The 16,966-nt window shown below is 40.0% G+C and overlaps 1 protein-coding gene across 2 annotated transcripts; it reads right to left on the bottom strand.

Moving 5' to 3' along the window:
* Nucleotides 1–1,019: 1,019 nt before the first annotated feature.
* Nucleotides 1,020–15,762, bottom strand: TYRP1 (tyrosinase related protein 1). Of its 2 annotated transcripts, XM_074954103.1 has the most exons (8): nucleotides 15,571–15,762; nucleotides 14,766–15,230; nucleotides 12,388–12,710; nucleotides 9,887–10,091; nucleotides 8,656–8,823; nucleotides 4,042–4,221; nucleotides 2,320–2,466; nucleotides 1,020–1,743 (listed from the first exon to the last, which is right to left on the bottom strand). In XM_074954103.1, exons 2-8 carry the CDS (start codon nucleotides 15,145–15,147, stop codon nucleotides 1,538–1,540), a joined length of 1,611 nt encoding a protein of 536 aa, XP_074810204.1. In that variant the 5' UTR covers nucleotides 15,148–15,230; nucleotides 15,571–15,762; the 3' UTR covers nucleotides 1,020–1,537. The 2 variants fall into 2 exon arrangements, with proteins under 2 accessions (XP_074810204.1, XP_074810203.1); XM_074954102.1 differs by having other exon boundaries at nucleotides 14,766–15,762.
* Between the last annotated feature and the right edge of the window lie 1,204 nt (nucleotides 15,763–16,966).

Here is a 16,966-nt window from a genome sequence, read left to right as displayed (position 1 = left end):
TAAGAAGAAAACTTCAGATCATAAATCTCTAATATCAGAACCTAGCAGTCCTGTGTCTCCTTCCGACACTTAGATGCTGGGATAAAAAGAAAGCATTACCCTAATTTACTGCCTCTTACTATTTACTTTATTTAAAACCAAGATTTAAGATTTTATTTTTGCTATCCCTTGAGACAGGGTCGGGCCAGATGGCTACGGGAGAGTAATAGAAGGCAGATATATTAGCCCCAGGTTAAGTAGGTCCCTTTTTCCCTGGGTAAGGTAACAGGGAAGGTTCCAGAACAATCAGGAACCTTTTGGAGACAATTAAGACAGACAGGCTGATTAGAACGCCTGCAGCCAATCAAGAAGCTGCTAGAATCAATTAAGACAGGCTAATCAGGGCACCTGGATTTAAAAAGGAGCTCACTTCAGTTTGTGGTGTGCATGTAAGGAGCTGGGAGCAAGAGGCGCTAGGAGCTGAGAGTGAGAACGCATACTGTTGGAAGACTGAGGAGTACAAGCATTATCAGACACCAGGAGGAAAGTCCTATGGGGAGGATAAAGAAGGTGTTTGGACGAGGCCATGGGGAATGTAGCCCAGGGAGTTGTAGCTGTTGTACAGCTGTTTCAGGAGGTACTCTAGACAGCTGCATTCCACAGGGCCCTGGGCTGGAACCCGGAGTAGAGGGCGGGCCTCGGTTTCCCCAAACCTCCCAACTCCTGGTCAGACACAGGAGGAGTTGACCTGGACTGTGGGTTCACGAAAATGGCCAAACTGAGGGCTGCCGTGAAACTCCAAGGCGAGCAAATCCACCAATAAGTGCAAGACCCACCGAAGTAAAGGAGGAACTTTGTCACACCCCATTCAATTAATTTTCTTTACATTGGTGGACTGGTGATTACAGATGAAACAGGGACTAAAAGGAATATTTACTGAACATTTTAAAAATATTTATTACTGTTTTAAGGAATTCTAGTTTTTAATAAAGAAAGAACATATGAAGCAGAACAAACAATTTATCATACAAACAGTGCCCCCAGAAAGTAACAAGAATCGCTGTACAATAGGAATTGGAAATCCAGCAATGCAAATTAAAAAGCCCTTTTCCTCTTCTCAGAATGAAAAATTTATATTCCCTCTATCTGAAAGTTGAAAAAACTTCAGTAGATAATTAAAGAGGAAATAAACTGCACACCACCTGAATACCTTCAGTGATTCATTGTGTTACAAGAAAACAAGCTGAAATGTGCTCAAAAATGCCATCTTGTACATCTAGATGGTACAAAGTGGTTGCATAATATACCACAACATCTTGTACCAAGGTGAGGGTTGGGAAATTAGTGAAAGTCTATCAAGATAAGCACACGCTTGGTATTTCAGCGGTGATATACTGGTCCTGGAGTGTGATGAAAGAGGAGATTGGAGTTGAAGCAAATATATCAAGACAATTGACACTTTTTGTCCTTTATTTTAGGGCAGATCAGTTATTGGAATTTATAAAATACAGCAGAAGGAACAGATTCTATTGGATGTAGGTAAAAAAAACCCACCTCTTCAAACCACAGACTGGCCTGGGGTTGGTATGCTATCATAATCATCTGAATACCGGTCATACTGGTCAGTGAGAAGAGGCTGATGCAATTCATCCTTGTTTTTCCTCGCATGCACAATACATGTAGCACCAGCAAAAATAATTGCAACCAGAATCAATGCAGTCACTATTGCAATAGTTATGAACTCTGTGACCTGCAGAGCCCGGCCTAGTGGAAAGGAAGCAGGAAGAGAGAGAGAGAAAAGTTAAGCCTCAAGAGATACAGCTGAAAATTAGACCAAATCTCAATATCCATCATTATTTAACAAAATGCTTTAGGTCAGGTCCGCTTCAGTGCCTGTCATTATAGACTTAAGATGGGCCCGAGCTACAAAGACATTTTTCTTGCAATCTGATTTATATAGGCAGACCCATGAGCCCATGCAGAACCAACTGACCTTACTGGAATTCCATACAGGAATAAAGGTTTACTTGTGTGTGGATCAGGGCTAAAGTTTGACTCTAGATCAGAACTTCTTCAAAGCTTGGGGATGTCCAAATTTAGATGCTTGGTTCAGGCCCATCTCTGGTTATGATTAATTACATGCACAGGGTATAACAGTATGGTACAATGGTCCAAATATGAGTCCTTTAAAAGCCAACTTTGGACAGGTAAACAACCTTTTGGAACAGTGTCAAATTAAAATTTCTGAAATTTGAAACCAACTTTGCTAAATGACCCACATACACCCAGACACACACAAAATGAAGAGAGGACGACATAATGAAGCTTTTAACTACTTACTTGGCCATTGAACATCATAACTGTAGCCCAGGTTTTCTGGTGCAGGAACAAACATCTCATTATTGGTAACTGGGGGCCAGAAAGGCACCATGTTATACTGCCGGTTATGTCCAATAGGGGCATTCTCCAGTGGGTATATTGAAATATCTAAATTGGAAAACAAGGTTTCATTTTAATAAAGAAATAAAAATGAAAGTGATTGAAATTCTATTCAGGGCATTCTGAGAACACTTGTCTAAAAACAGGCAGAAAGGACAATATATTGAAGGCACGCTTTATTTCACAGTGGCACCAGAGATCAAAAAGGTATGTTTGAAGTGACTGAAGAACTGCATGAAACAAAGTATCATTCAAATGTACATTTTCAGAAGTGACTAGTGATTTTAGGGCCCAACTTTAGACAGGGTCTGATTTTCTGGCTGTTCAGCTCTGGCTTTAAAATCAGACCCTTTAAAATGTCTCAAGTTGGTACCCCAAATTGCTAATCTCTTTGGAAAATGTAGGCCTATGTTTACGGAACCAATGATTGCTCTCTTCCTGTGTACAAGAAGAGAGATGTGCATATAGATGGATCTCTGGGGCCATGATCTGGTCCTTTTACTACAGTAATGGAAAGTTCTGTTATGCCATTTGATGTTACTATGAACGTTGAATGTTACTGTACAAGTTTGAAAGGCTAGCTGTTATAGCACAGTAACTGCAAAATCTTGCGCTGAATTTAAGTGGCTGGGGCTTTGAATTTGTCACTTGCTGCAATAGGATAGCAGTGCGTGATCGACCTAGTCAAATTAAAAAAGGGTCAGTTGGAGTCAGTTTTTATAATTGGAGCAGGTTTTATTTTTCTCATTAGAGATGTCATGGGAAATGCTACAAGATCTTGTGGTAAATTATGTAACCACTCTGTACCATCAAGATGTAGAATAGCTTCCCTCAAAATATGTATGGAAAATTCTTTCTCCCTTCTTGGGAAGCAGCACAAAAAGGGCTCTGTTGTGTGGTTGCAACAGATCTCTGTGTAAGGAGTTGTGGAGGGCTGCATTGCCCCAAGTGAAGCACAATCTCCAATTTTGTGTAGACGAGGGTGAATGCACTCTGCACTGACCATTCGGGTGGCACAGATTTGTCTCTTGGTGCACTGGCCCCAGTCTTGCCTACTTTATTCTTACCCTTTCTGGCTCATTTGCTCCCTGAAGGGAGCTGGAGCAGCGATTGTAAATTGGCCCTTGCGTGAATCATGAAGGGTGGATGGGTTGTCTTTGCATGCCTTTCTTGAACATCCATGAAACAGCAGATCACAATGTAACTCCAAATGAGTAGCGGGGGTGTGCACTGAGGTATTCTTTGGGCAGACAAGAAGAAATTCTCCCTCCCAGGCCACAGAGTGATTGTGGAACCCTGAGGCTTCAATAGATTACGTGATTCATCTGCCTGAATTTTCTGAGATACAATGTATTTGCAAAGGTTTCTTTCCTGACCTGTGCCTGACTTACACCAACCACATTCTTTCACACACATAAAGGTGGAGGCTCAATGTGTGGTAGGATTCCCTCCTTAATGAGCAGCTTTTACTAAAAAGATCCCAATGTTGTTGAAAGTGATTGACATTTATTCCACCTTCACATCCGAATTGCAGAGGGTACTCACTGTCCACCAAGAGCCAGCTGAGCTATTCTGAATGGGTAGCAACTTTGCTAAGATCAGAAAATAACAAATGCATCTCACCAGGATTATGTCTCCTCAGCCATTCATCAAAAACAGCGTCAGTAAACGTGTGCAAGAAGACAAAAATAGGGTCGTTTGGAGATAAATGAGTTTGTCCCCCTGTTCCATTCAAAAACAGATGAGCCAAATTATGAAGGCTCCGAACTGTCGGATCATACTTCCCTGAAGGATCGCTGTATCCTGTGTATACAAATAAAGAGGAACACAGTGAAAATCCTAGTGAAAAGCTTGTTCAGAAGCAGCAATCTAGGCTGGATGCTATTTTCTCTGTTGCCTTGTTTAATATAATTGACTTGCTCCTTCTCTACCTATTGATATTTTAAATAGGTGGCTGCTACACCCCCAAAAGTATGTCATTTTCAGATCAAAATAATCTTTGCAAAAGAATGCTGTGAGTATGGAATGAGCTTGCTTCTGTGTCTCATGGGAGCAAAGTGGAATCTAGCACAACAGTGGCAAAAATAAAACATTTTCTAGCATGCCACTGAAACTATAGTTTTCAGCTCTAAATGGCTCTGGACATAATTGAAACCATCAATGCAGCCACTATCTGACACAAGTGTGACGATGCTACCATGTATCCTAATGGGCCAGCTGTTACTTCAGCTTTCCACATGTCTTTTACACATTGACTGCCAACACACTGACTTTGGAAAACTACCTTCTGGAGTAGTAGTCTCAGATTTCCCAGTGTAGATACCCTAGCACCATTAGCACTTAACATCTGAAAAATGTCATGTCAGAGGGTTTAAAATAAATCATAATGAAAATTCTTCCAATTTATAAATCTGGGGCAAATTTTTCAAACTTGGGTGTATAAAAATAGGTCTTCAAATCCATCAGGTACTAGATAGTGGTGGCCAGTTTTTCCAGAGATGCTGAACATCCACAGCTCTCAATCACTTCCCATGTTGACCCAGATTCCAATGATGTATTCTTCAAGATAAACACAATGAGCCAGATCCTCAGCTATTGTAAAATGACATAGCTTCACTGGAGTTAATGGAGCTAAAATGATTCATCCCAGCTGAGGATCTGGCCCATCATTTGGAAGTTAACTGTTCGGTAACCTATCATGGTTACTAGCCTTGTCTGAAATTAATTCTTTGGCATTTTACAAAGAAGAAGAGTTAAGCTGAGCAGAGACTGAAGCACATGGGGCCAATTTTCAGATGTACATGCCCAAATTCTTTTTTGTTTCATGCAATTTAGGTGCTTATGACTGAAAATTTCACTCTGAATTTGTTTCAGAGTAACAGCCGTGTTAGTCTGTATTCGCAAAAAGAAAAGGAGGACTTGTGGCACCTTAGAGACTAACCAATTTATTTGAGCATGAGCTTTCTTGATGAGCTGTAGCTCACGAAAGCTCATGCTCAAATACTCTGAATTTGATTTATAGAGTTAAGATAGAAAGTGGTTTATATGGCCCAGTTGGGGTAACGATTGATAGAGCTCTGCAAATCTGTGGATATCCACTTTATATCCACAGATATCCACATCCATGGATGTAGGTGTGTATACAGATCACTGCAGACCATGTTTGTGGATCAGATGTGGATACAAATTTTGTATCCATGCAGATCTCTAATGATTGATCTGTTCACTTGTTTATCCTGTGCATCAGCTTCCATTTTATTCTAGCATCATTTTATGTGTTTGTACAGCACCAAGCACACTGGGGTTCTGGTCTAAGACTAAGGCCTTGTTGTTCTACAGTAATAATAATTTCATTTAATATTAAAAGGTGTTTTGGAAAAAAGATTTCTTCCATAACTTTGCTGACTCAGCCACCAGAGTAAATGTACTGAGCAGATGCAACCATTGGGGTATCCTTACCAGATAGATGCCAACACTGCTCACCACTCCACAGGCGAGAAGGGCCACTCTTTCACAATTGCAAGCTGGTAGCTATACTCAGGGACAGCTCTTCTGCTACACCAAGTTTATACTCAGCACACCAATGAGTGTGGAGAGGGAAATGAGGTTCTAAGCTACTTTTCCATTTCCCTGCAGTCCTGGCTAACTGAGGGCCAAAACAACTCCCAACATAATTTAGAACTGCCTATAGGCTCCTCGCTCTTCGTGGCCTGACAGACATCCTAAAGGAAGGGGTGAAGAGTGAGAGTGAGTAGTGTAGAGCCAGCTACACCAGCTTTATACCACCCAATGTGGAATCGTTGGCTGTCCCATTAGGGCAGTTTTCCAGTTCTGAGACAGTACAAGGGGCTGGAGCCAGAGGCAAGGATCTGGCCCTCTGTATCTACCAACCTATGATTTATGCAAGAAATGTACAGGCTACTTCCATCTATCCAAGGTGTGAAGATCATTTTAATCAAGGATCAAATTCTGAAGTCCTTACTAAGACTGTCAATTAATCGCAGTTAACTCACGTGATTAACTCAAAAAAATTATCGTGATTAAAAAAAATTAATCACAGTTTTAATCACACTGTTAAACAATAGAATACCAATTGAAATTTATTAAATACTTTGGATGTTTTTCTACATTTTAAAATATATTGATTTCAATTACAACACAGAAAACAAAGTGTACAGTGCTCAATTTATATTATTATTTTTATTAAAAATATTTGCATTGTAAAAATGATAAAATAAATAGTATTTTTCAATTTACCTCATACAAGTACTGTAGTGCAATCTCTTTATCGTGAAAGTTCAACGTAATAATGTAGATTTTTTTTTGTTATGTAACTTGACTTAAAAACAAAACAATGCAAAACCATAGAGCCTACAAGTCCACTCACTCCTACTTCTTGTTCAGCCAATCGCTAAGACAAACAAGTTTGTTTACATTTATGGGAGATACTGCTGCCTGCTTCTTATTTACAATGTCCCCTGAAAGTGAGAACAGGCATTTGCATGGGACTTTTGTAGCTGGCATTGCAAGGTATTTATATGCCAGATAGGCTAAACATTCGTATGCCCCTTCATGCTTTGGCCACCATTCCAGAGGACATGTTTCCATGCTGATGATGCTTGTTAAAAATTAATGCTTTAATTCAATTTGTGACTGAACCCCTTGGAGGAAAATTGTATGTCTCCTGCTCCATGGTTTTACTAGCATTCTGCCATACATTTTGTGTTATGGTCATCTCAGATGACGACCCAGCATATGTTGTTTGATTTAAGAACACTTTCACTGCAGATTTGACAAAACACAAAGAAGGCTCCAATATTAGATTTCTAAAGATAGCTACAGCACTTGACACAAGGTTTAAGAATCTGAAGTGCCTTCCAAAATCTGAGAGGTATGAGTTGTGCCGCATGATTTCAGAAGTCTTAAAAGAACAACATTCCAATGCAGAAACTACAGAACTCGAACCACCAAAAAAGAAAATCAACCTTTTGCGGGTTGCATCTGACTCAGATAATGAAAATGAACATGTGTTGGTTCACACTGTTTTGGATGGTTATCTAGCACAACCCATCATCAGCATGGACGCATGTCCTATGGAATGGTGGTTGAAGCATGAAGGGACATATTAATCTTTAATGCATCTGGCATGTAAATATCTTGCGATGCCGGCACCAACAGTGTCATGAGAATGCCTGTTCTCACTTTTAGGTGAAATTGTAAGCAAGAAAGTGGGCAGCATTATCTCCTGGAAATGTAAACAAATTTATTTGTCTGACTGACCGACTGAACAAGAAGTAGGACTGAGTGGACTTGTAGGCTCTAAAGTTTTACACTGTTTTATTTCTGAATGCAGTTATTCTTTTGTACATAATTCTACATTTGTAAGTTCAACTTTCATGATAGAGATTGTATTACATACTTGTTTCAGGTGAATTGAAAAATATTATTTCTTTTTTTATAGCACAAATATTTGTAATAAAAATAAATATAAAGTGAGCACTGTACACTTTGTGTTCTATGTTGTAACTGAAATCAATATATTTGAAAATGTAGGAAACATGCAAAAATATTTAAATAAATGGTATTTGACTATTGTTTAACAGTGCGATTAATCATGTGATTAATCGCAATTAATTTTTTTAATCGCGTGATTAATCACAATTAATGTTTTTAATTGTTTGGCAACCCTAGTACTTACTCAGGTCTCACTCTACCCTGATTTCCACCCAGGCCCACTGGGAATTCTGGGAGTCTTCCGGGGCAAAATGCCTCCTGGGGTTTCCAAGGAGTGAAACCTGTAGCAACTCTGTCAACCTTGAAGAGGGAGCTATTACAGTCAGGAGGACCTGGACCCTGGATCATGACCCTGGATCCTCCCCACTGATTGACCAGCTTATATCACAAAGGCCAGCACCATCAGCAGCTCCACAAAGCTTTTGTGCCTCCTGTGCAAGGACTCTCTTTGTATCTGTGCAGGGGCTCAAAGGAAATGTGAGGCTCCCTTGCACACACATATGGGTGTCAGACAGAGTCTGGTATTCTTCAGGGATCAGCCCCAAAGTTGTAACAGTTATTCATTACACTAAGCTAACAAAAGTAAAACAATTTAAATGGCCCATGTCCCATCACAGAGCCAATACTGCTGTTTAACACTGCAGGGAAATCTGGTGAGTGTAATGGGCTAGTCCCCTCACCCGTTTTGTTTTGGTTCCAGGCACTTTTAGTTGTGGTACTTGCCTTCTACTGTATTACGGAAACTGTCTGTTGAATTGGAATAGAAAGGAGGAGTGTCAAACAAACCAACTTCTAAACAAAGAGCAACATCCTGTGGTTCTGGGAGACGCTGAACCATGGGCCGGGCAACATTTCCAGCAGGATTCCTTCGAATTGGACCACCTTCTGTGCCTGGGGGTTTGGGAGAAGAAAGAAAGGCATGATGAAGATACATTCTGGCGGAACAGTGGGCCAGATCCTTGGGATGGGCTAAACTTGACTTGATTCAGGATCCAATTTGGGGAGAGGGCAAAGACTATTCAAAGCCACCGATGTGCCCCCTAGGCCTGTGGGAAGTCAAGGGCCAGTGTATGTTAGAGTATTCAGTGTTGCTCTCACCTATACAAGCTGCAATGGCTCTTTAGGGCTCGGGATAGCTGGAGTGTAACACATTTCGTTCACACCCCCTTCCTGCTCCTGAAATCCCCCTTGCTTCATCGGGTCTGAGAGTTGGTTGGGAATCTTCAGCAGCCTAATAGAGTAGATTTCTGATTCCTTTGAACAAAGGGGCTGGGCCAGGAGTCAAGGATCTTGCTCAGTGTGCTTGTAAACCACTCAGTGTGGTGCTCTGTCCCCCTCTAGTGGTGGCTGGACCACAGAGGCTACAGTCTGGGCTAAGCAAATGCCTTTCTTTTTAATCTCAGGCAGTAGAAGCTCATGTATTAAGATCCAGGGATCTGAGGTTCAGTCCCTGCTATTGCCTACCCACCCTTGGGTACGGTTTGTTATGTGTTCTCCCCTTTAAACGTAGGTGTTATGAGCGTGGTTATCTGAATGAGTTGGAAGATATCCAAAGCTAAGGAATGACTAGGTGGACACTACCACATTCAGGCACCAAAGGTAACAAAATGTATAAAACAGTATTAATTGTTCTTCCAGGAAGGATATACTTGTGGCTAACACATAAGAAAGGGAGTAAGAGGACGAGGTTCAGAATGAATTCTTCTGTTTCCCCTGGTCTGAACAAGCTTCCAGAGCAACTGCTTAACCCCTCTGTGCCTCAGTTTGCTCGTCTGTGAAACTGGGAGACAAACCCTTTCCTACCTCAGAGGGGTGTTGAGAGACTTCATTCATTAATGTCTGCAAAACACTCTGTCATCCTCTGATGGAAAGTGCATTTGAAAAGCAAAGGATTGTGATTATTTACTATTATAGGACCATTCACTCAAAAAAATCCGTCAGCAGACAAACTTACTGTTACAAATGGTTCCCAAGGTATCATAGTCTTCTAGGTTTTCACAGAGCACACGCCACTGGGAGAAGATGGAATTCTGACTTATAAGAGAGATGTCAAAATTGCTTCGAGCGCCCATCAAGTCATCTGTGCAAATATCGCAGGTGTTTCCACCAGTAGCAAAATTCCAATAGGGAAGGGCAAAAGAGGGATCCTGTAGCATCTCCTAACCAAGAGAACACTATGTTAATGTGTGCCTTCACTGGAACAATGTAATATTCATAATGAGAGGGATTTTCCAAAATGAGTTAAGAGCACTGGCATCACTGACTCTCAATGAGACTTGTGATCCAAACTGATATAGGTACTTTGGGGAATCTCATCCTACACGTCCCCATTAGCAAAATCAAAGTGCTATGTTTGAACAATTTAAAAAAACCCATCCCCCCAACAGTCGTGTCCAAAAAATGTTTACCTGCTGTTGTTACAGGTAACCCCCTAGGATTACCATAACTGAAAGAGAATAAAGACAAATATTTCCCTTAATTTCTCAGTTTATGAACTTTGGGCCTTTGACAGCACTCAGAGTCAAATTGTTACATTGAGTCACTGAATTTTCTCATTAATAGCACTGCATATGTTGTTATCTAATTTGATCCGTAGCTTGATGCTTTCCTGAAGTATTTTAGAAAGCAGCCCGATTATCTGTACTAAGAACCATAAGACATTACTGCTGTCCTATTTTTTCCAAATAATTCTATTTTAATATTAAATATACTTAAGGCTAATCAAACTTGATAGCACTGGCTTTTGACAAGCAAAGCAAACATATAAGCAAATTGCCTTCAGTGAACTACAGGACTACAGAGTAGTGGGAAAGACGATAAGAGGTTTGCTCTTTCAGTGTTTGGGATTCAGTTCCATTTCTGATTAGAGATGGGCAACTGTGAAATTCACTAGGACACAATGACCATCAAATTAACTTCACTAATGACGTACTTTACTAACCTATACTAGATTAGTTTATTAACCCATTAAGGGCTCGGATTTTTCAAGGATTCCATATGCAGGAATCTTATTGACTTCAGGGGAATTTCTGGTTTCAAAGTGGGTTTAGCCTTTCTGGGAGTTTAACTTATTTTAATTTATTCTATCTTCCCCTTTACCTTTATTTTTTAAAAATAGGTGGTCTTTACTAATGAGATGTTCTATTCCACTTCAGGTAGGAATTGCCAGTAGACAGTCATTGCCTGACTAGTAATGACCTCCAAGTTAGTCATTAATGCTTAGTTTGTGGATTGATAGTTAAATTACTTCAAACACCTGTCTATTTTGGCAACATTTCTCTCTCTCCTTAAATTAAGATATTTAATTTATCACATGTATTATAAATCCCTCTTACTGATACATAACACATAGGATTGGAGGATTGGAATGTACACAAGGAATGTTAAACCTTTTGGTCTATTTCCTCCTGTCCTTCCATTCTGATGAACCCAAGAACATTATGTGAAGGCTTCAGAGATCTGCAATTAACTACACAAGACAGAATTACCTACAGCTAATCAACCAAATGTTTTGCTAGAAATCAAAGACAAAATATAAATCACATACTGTCAAGTGCATTCATTTAATCATCTGTGAACTGCTCACAGAAAACTCAATTTGATTATTTCCCCCCTAGATTTTAAGAAATTATATTTTTTCCACGTGTATTTTTTTCACTCAGGAATTTTAATAAGACAGGCAACCATAAATTAAAAACCTGAAAAGAACTGGGGGGTGAGACATCTACATACTCCTTATATTCTTAATGTGATTCTGCATATCTATGGTGCTCATATTCTGTTCCATGGACAAACAGTGAACCATGGATTTTCTTCCTCATATTGAAACATTTTGAGAATTAAGCACTGGGGAACTGAGTCACTGGGACGAGCATTTGTCCATAAGCAGATCTTTCTTGCGCTTATGAAGTGGTCCACAGAATGAGGAAGATGGAGAACCAATGATTTATGTAACAGGATCTCCTGATTTGCTCTTTTCTCTAGCTGTTTGAGCTAATCACATGCCTAGGATTTGATTCTGATCTCACACTGCAAATCCATTGATTTTGTTGGAATTATTCCTGCTTTCGACTAGTGTGAGTCAAGAATCAGCCCCCACAATTTAGAAGTATCATTAACAATTGTGTTTATTGCATAAATTACAGAATTTAAAAGGAAATATATAGGGAATACTGCTGTTTTTTTAAAGGAAGCTTTGAGAGAAATTTTATAGTTTTTAGACTGCTATAGTTGAAATAGTGTTTCTACTTTTTATATGCTCCTAGCAACCTAAAAACACCCTCAAATGATGTAATATGTCTGATAATACTGGAATTGAAATTGAGTAATGGAAACCATCTAGAAAGATCTGCAATGTATCTCTCTGCACTGGAATGTGGGGGAAGTCAGTCTGCTCTTTAACTGGGCAGCATGGAACATGAACAAAAACAATTTTAATATTAGTGCAAACTTCACCTGCATGTCTCTCTCCAGCTGCAGTAGATGATACCTATGCCAAGTGAGAAATGCTGGTCCTTCATGAGAGAAATCCACTCCTCCAAAACTTTGCTGCCCTGCACCAAGGAAAGTCTTTCTGACAGAGTAATAATGGGACCACACAAAGTAGTTATAAATGGACACATTTTCAAATTGTGGTGTGTTGCCATCAGGTCCCAGTATCTCCTCATGTCTCCTGGTGGCTATGACAATATCAGGATGTATTGTAGTCTTGGCTTGGTGTAGGGCATTGACAAAATTATTCCTTTCCTCTGCACTCAGGTCCAGAAGGTTCCTCCTGACTTTAAGGGATGAAACAGAAGTCAGTTATAAAGGTAGTGAATACCCACATCTCATTTCACAAGGTCAGAGTCTATTAGCCTTACTCATTACAAGTACCTCCTTTTTCCTCAAGCAGCCCGTTTGTTTTCATTGGGGCCACTGTGGAGGTAAGGTGCTACTCAACATGACTAAGGGCAGGAGAATCTGACCCATGACTAGGATGAATGGACATGGTGGAAAAAGGATTGAGTTAGTGCTTTTGGAAGAGTTATCACATACTTACTTATTAATTATTATTATTATTTTATTATTTGTTTTTAGAGTTGATAGCAGCTAGATATTTAAGGGTGAGTTCTTTGTCAGACACACTTCAAAGGTAAATCCAGTACACATATTTTTTCATGGTATCACTTTAACATAAATAAGAGAGTGCTATATACCAGCCTTTACATTATAAAGTTTTGCCTTCTCATGTTGTATTATAACATTTTTAAAAGCCCATCATTTTGATTGAATCTTTGCCGCAGAACGAGGGAGCTTGAGAAGCAAAAGCCTGGATTATATCGCTGCTGAGAAGAATTTCACCATCTACTAGTGGACAGAGTTCAAGTTACCTCTTGAGTCACAGATAAAAGTTCCTCTATTTTCCAGCAAGCAGCCACCCATTTTGGTTATCACAACTATCCTGAATTCTAAAACAACTACATTTCTATACACAGTCAGCTGTGGACACAGTGGATGAAATCCTGTCCCCACTGAAGTCAATGTGAATTTTCTCTTAGTCTTCAGTGGACTTCTCCAGTAACTTCATATACAGAAAAGTGTGCTTTTGATTCTTGTGAGTTTAACTGAAAACCTAAACACTTACACACACATCTATATACATAAAATACCACACATACACACTAACACAGAGAAATAGGCTCTTTAGAAATGGTACTCTTTAGACATGGTACTGTATTTAGTTACATACATTACATTATTTGCACTTCAAAATGTTTGATCCAACAAACTATAATAGATATTTTGGAGCCAACAAAAATATATAATTCAAAATATATTATTGTATCAACCCGTAGTTTAAAATTATTTGTGGTATCGATGATGGATATGCAAACCATAACTAATAACTGTTTTAAAACTGATCATACAGCAGTTAATTTTACAATTCTATAAACTCATGTTTATTTCATCACGGCTGTGTGGGTCTGTTAAAAGTTTCTTTTTCTGTTACTTGTCACTTTCAGTAGTTGGTACAGGGCTAGACCCAGATCAGCTGGCATAAGTTGATATAACTCCCTTGTCTTCAGCAAGCCCTGATTAATGAGCATTAACTTTTGCTTTCCCGTTGCCTGTTCAGGCATAGAGTTTGAATAAGATTTTTGGGTCTCTTGTCCTTTATTTAATCTTGCTTTCAGGAATTCAACTGTAAAGATTTTTAATTTACAATCCTTATTTTAACCTTTGTTTTGGAGTGTACAGAGCACTTAACGTTACTTTCATGGTGAAAATAAAGACAGAGTGGATTTTTTTTTGCAGTAGCCACTGCTCACTTACATTACAGATTTATCACATCTCACCCACTCTAGATAGAGTCCTTCATGGTGCCTAGGTAGAAACGCTTGTTTATGGTTCCTCACACATATATATTTTTACAGAATTTAAACAATTTAAACATTAAAAAAATCCCATGACTAATAATTTTTAAACCCTAAAAGTATTTACATAGTTCAGAAAGTTAAATAAGAGAAAATATTACTAAATTCTCTCTCCATTCTTACTCACCTATGCATTTCAAACCGACTGTTATTGACTATCAATATATTTAGGGCCTGATTCTCAGAAGTGCTGAGCACCTGCTTCTTCCATTGGGATTTGTGGGTGTTCAGCACTTCTGAAAATCCAAGGCATTATTGGCTCAATTGACAGCCCAGTTTAACAGTCCTGTTGCAATATAGATTTCTAAATAGGGTGTCAGGGATAGTTTACTCTTTAAAGGCGATAGGAAGCCAAATACACTTTACACTTAGCATTAGTGACCAGCAGAGTCTCTTCTCTATTTTCGATGCCCTTACCTGTGCGGATCTGCTGGTTACAGGCAGCTCCACTCCAGCCAGGTCGGCAAGACCCACAGTCATAACTAGAGAAGTTACCATTGCAGCTGCAGGTTCGATTGAAGAAGCGTAAGGGCCACTGCTCACGGTCATCTTGGCCATCATGCATGTACTGTGGGCCATGGGGCCGTGAGTCTGCTATCACTGGTACACACTGTCCTCTTCCTGAAGATGAACCACAGCGATCCGTACCGGGCCCGAACTCCGGAGACAAATCCGGACAACACTCGCCACTTCTCAAGGCATCAACCGTAGCACATTGGCGTGGGAACTGAGCTCTAGCTTGGCTGAGCAGGGTAAGGAGTGGTGGCAAGAAGAAGCACAGCAGCATGGAGTGCTGCATAATAATAATCCAGGAGAGGTGGCAAGAAGAAGCCAGCAGCCAGCACACTCTGTTCTCTTCTGTCTTGTAAAGCACAAGCTACACTGAAGAAAAGAGAGAGAGGGAGGAGATAAGGTGATACAAAACTCCACACTGTCCCCTCAGTCTCAGATCCTCCACTCACAGACTTGAAGGTGCTTCCCAAACCATAATTCTCATTGCACTCCTTCCAGACAGATATTCTTTCACTGTCACTAAATAATGTTAGGGACTAGCATCTTCAATCCAAGTATTTCTAATGGTCTTTGATTTACCTTCACCTTTTCTGAATTAATCTGATCTACCTCTCTTGTTCTGTATTTAGTATTTCCCTGCTCTGACTGTCCGCTCCATTGAAAAGTCTGTGATTAATAAGCTACGAAACCCACGGCCTCTGCCTTGTACCTTTTTGTTGTCTCTCTGAACTCCTCTTTGCTGAGCTTCTGTTTTGTCTCAATGTGTTCTACAGTGGATTAGACACAGTTGCTCTTACCCTGAACTAAACAGTGGTAACTTCTTTCCTGTTTCTATCTGCTTTTTAATCCTGGCTCTGCCAACAGAGTTTGGCTTGGCCTTTCCCCCTCTCTTGCTCTAATCTGTTTCTACTTCAGTGAGTTTCCCCAGGCTTTAAGTATTTCAACAGCATATGATTTCTTTCATGCGGATATCCTTGTGATTTTACATGGTTTAGCAAAGGTCAGAGGCAAGTAATTGAAATCAAAACAGAGCACCAGTAGAGGCTTTTATTTTTAAGGAAGGTTCTTTGAAAACAGACTATTCTTTAGACAAAGAAAATGAGAAAGCTTATGTTTAATCGTATTCCTTTAAATGCTAAGAATGACATTTTAAAGGGCAGGCCACAACAAAGGACACAGACATGTTACTTACACAGCAAAAGGCTGTAATTTCACACAATGAATAGCAAGCAAATAGTCCATGTTCAGCTAATCATTAAACCTGCTGAGCCACCATGGTCCCACTGTAGGGAAGACAGAGCCACTTTTTCTAGGGTAATACTCCTCTCCCTGTGAAATCCAATCATTGTCATTCAATGCAGCACCAAGGTCTCATCCTCAGGTTAGGTTCAGTCAAGTAGCAAGAAGTGACCCATAACTCATCCTAGCATGTCTCTGATTGTTGATGGATAGAGAACTCTCATAGCTCAATTTTATGCAATTTTGAGCAATCAGTCATGGTGTATCTCATCTGTTGAAAATTAGTTTTATGCTAAAGTTGCTTCAAGATCACTCCTGCCAGCATGGGACATATCCTGAGATCCTTCCATAATATTTACTCAGTCCTTCTCAGGTAAATTTCCCTTTGACCAAAACTGACTTTACTCAGTCATCCCCTCTCTCCCGAATCCCCTCCTCACCCACCCTTGTTATCAGGAAGAGGACAGCCTGCGGCAAGATGGGAAGTTCTGACAGGAAATGGCATCAAGATAACATGTAACATTTTCTGGGAAACATTTCAAAGGTGGTGTACCTGGTAGATAGCAGAAATTGCTGCCCCATCCCTTCTTCCCTCCTGTGGATATGCAAGCCTCAGGATGAGAGCTCGTTTACTGAAACTATTGTTCCTATCACTGCCAGGTAAGTGTGGATATTCCCAATGAGCCTTACAGCCTATGAGTCATATGACCCAGTCAAGACCCATGAACTCTTACTCAACTAACTGTGACCCTCAAGTGCTCCTCTGCATTCTGCCATTTGCAGCAGACCAGTGCCAATTACTAACATTACAAGGGCTTCCATTATGTTCTCTCCTTTTCCATCTTGCTCACTCCCTATCTTCTCCC

The sequence above is a fragment of the Natator depressus genome, chromosome 5 (genome assembly GCF_965152275.1).
Source record: "Natator depressus isolate rNatDep1 chromosome 5, rNatDep2.hap1, whole genome shotgun sequence".
NCBI classification, from domain to species: Eukaryota; Metazoa; Chordata; order Testudines; family Cheloniidae; genus Natator; species Natator depressus.
This window is presented reverse-complemented; position numbering and strand designations above follow the sequence as displayed.

Bases quoted from the DNA above. Each gene is read 5' to 3' on its own strand.
- TYRP1 (XM_074954102.1), bottom strand. From the start codon at position 15,147: ATGCAGCACTCCATGCTGCTGTGCTTCTTCTTGCCACCACTCCTTACC. The intron at 4,222-8,655 runs GCAAGTACCACA...TTGTATACACAG, and splicing joins TTTCCGTAATACAGTAGAAG to GATACAGCGATCCTTCAGGG. The intron at 1,744-2,319 runs GTAAGTAGTTAA...CCTTTCCACTAG, and splicing joins TTATGATGTTCAATGGCCAA to GCCGGGCTCTGCAGGTCACA.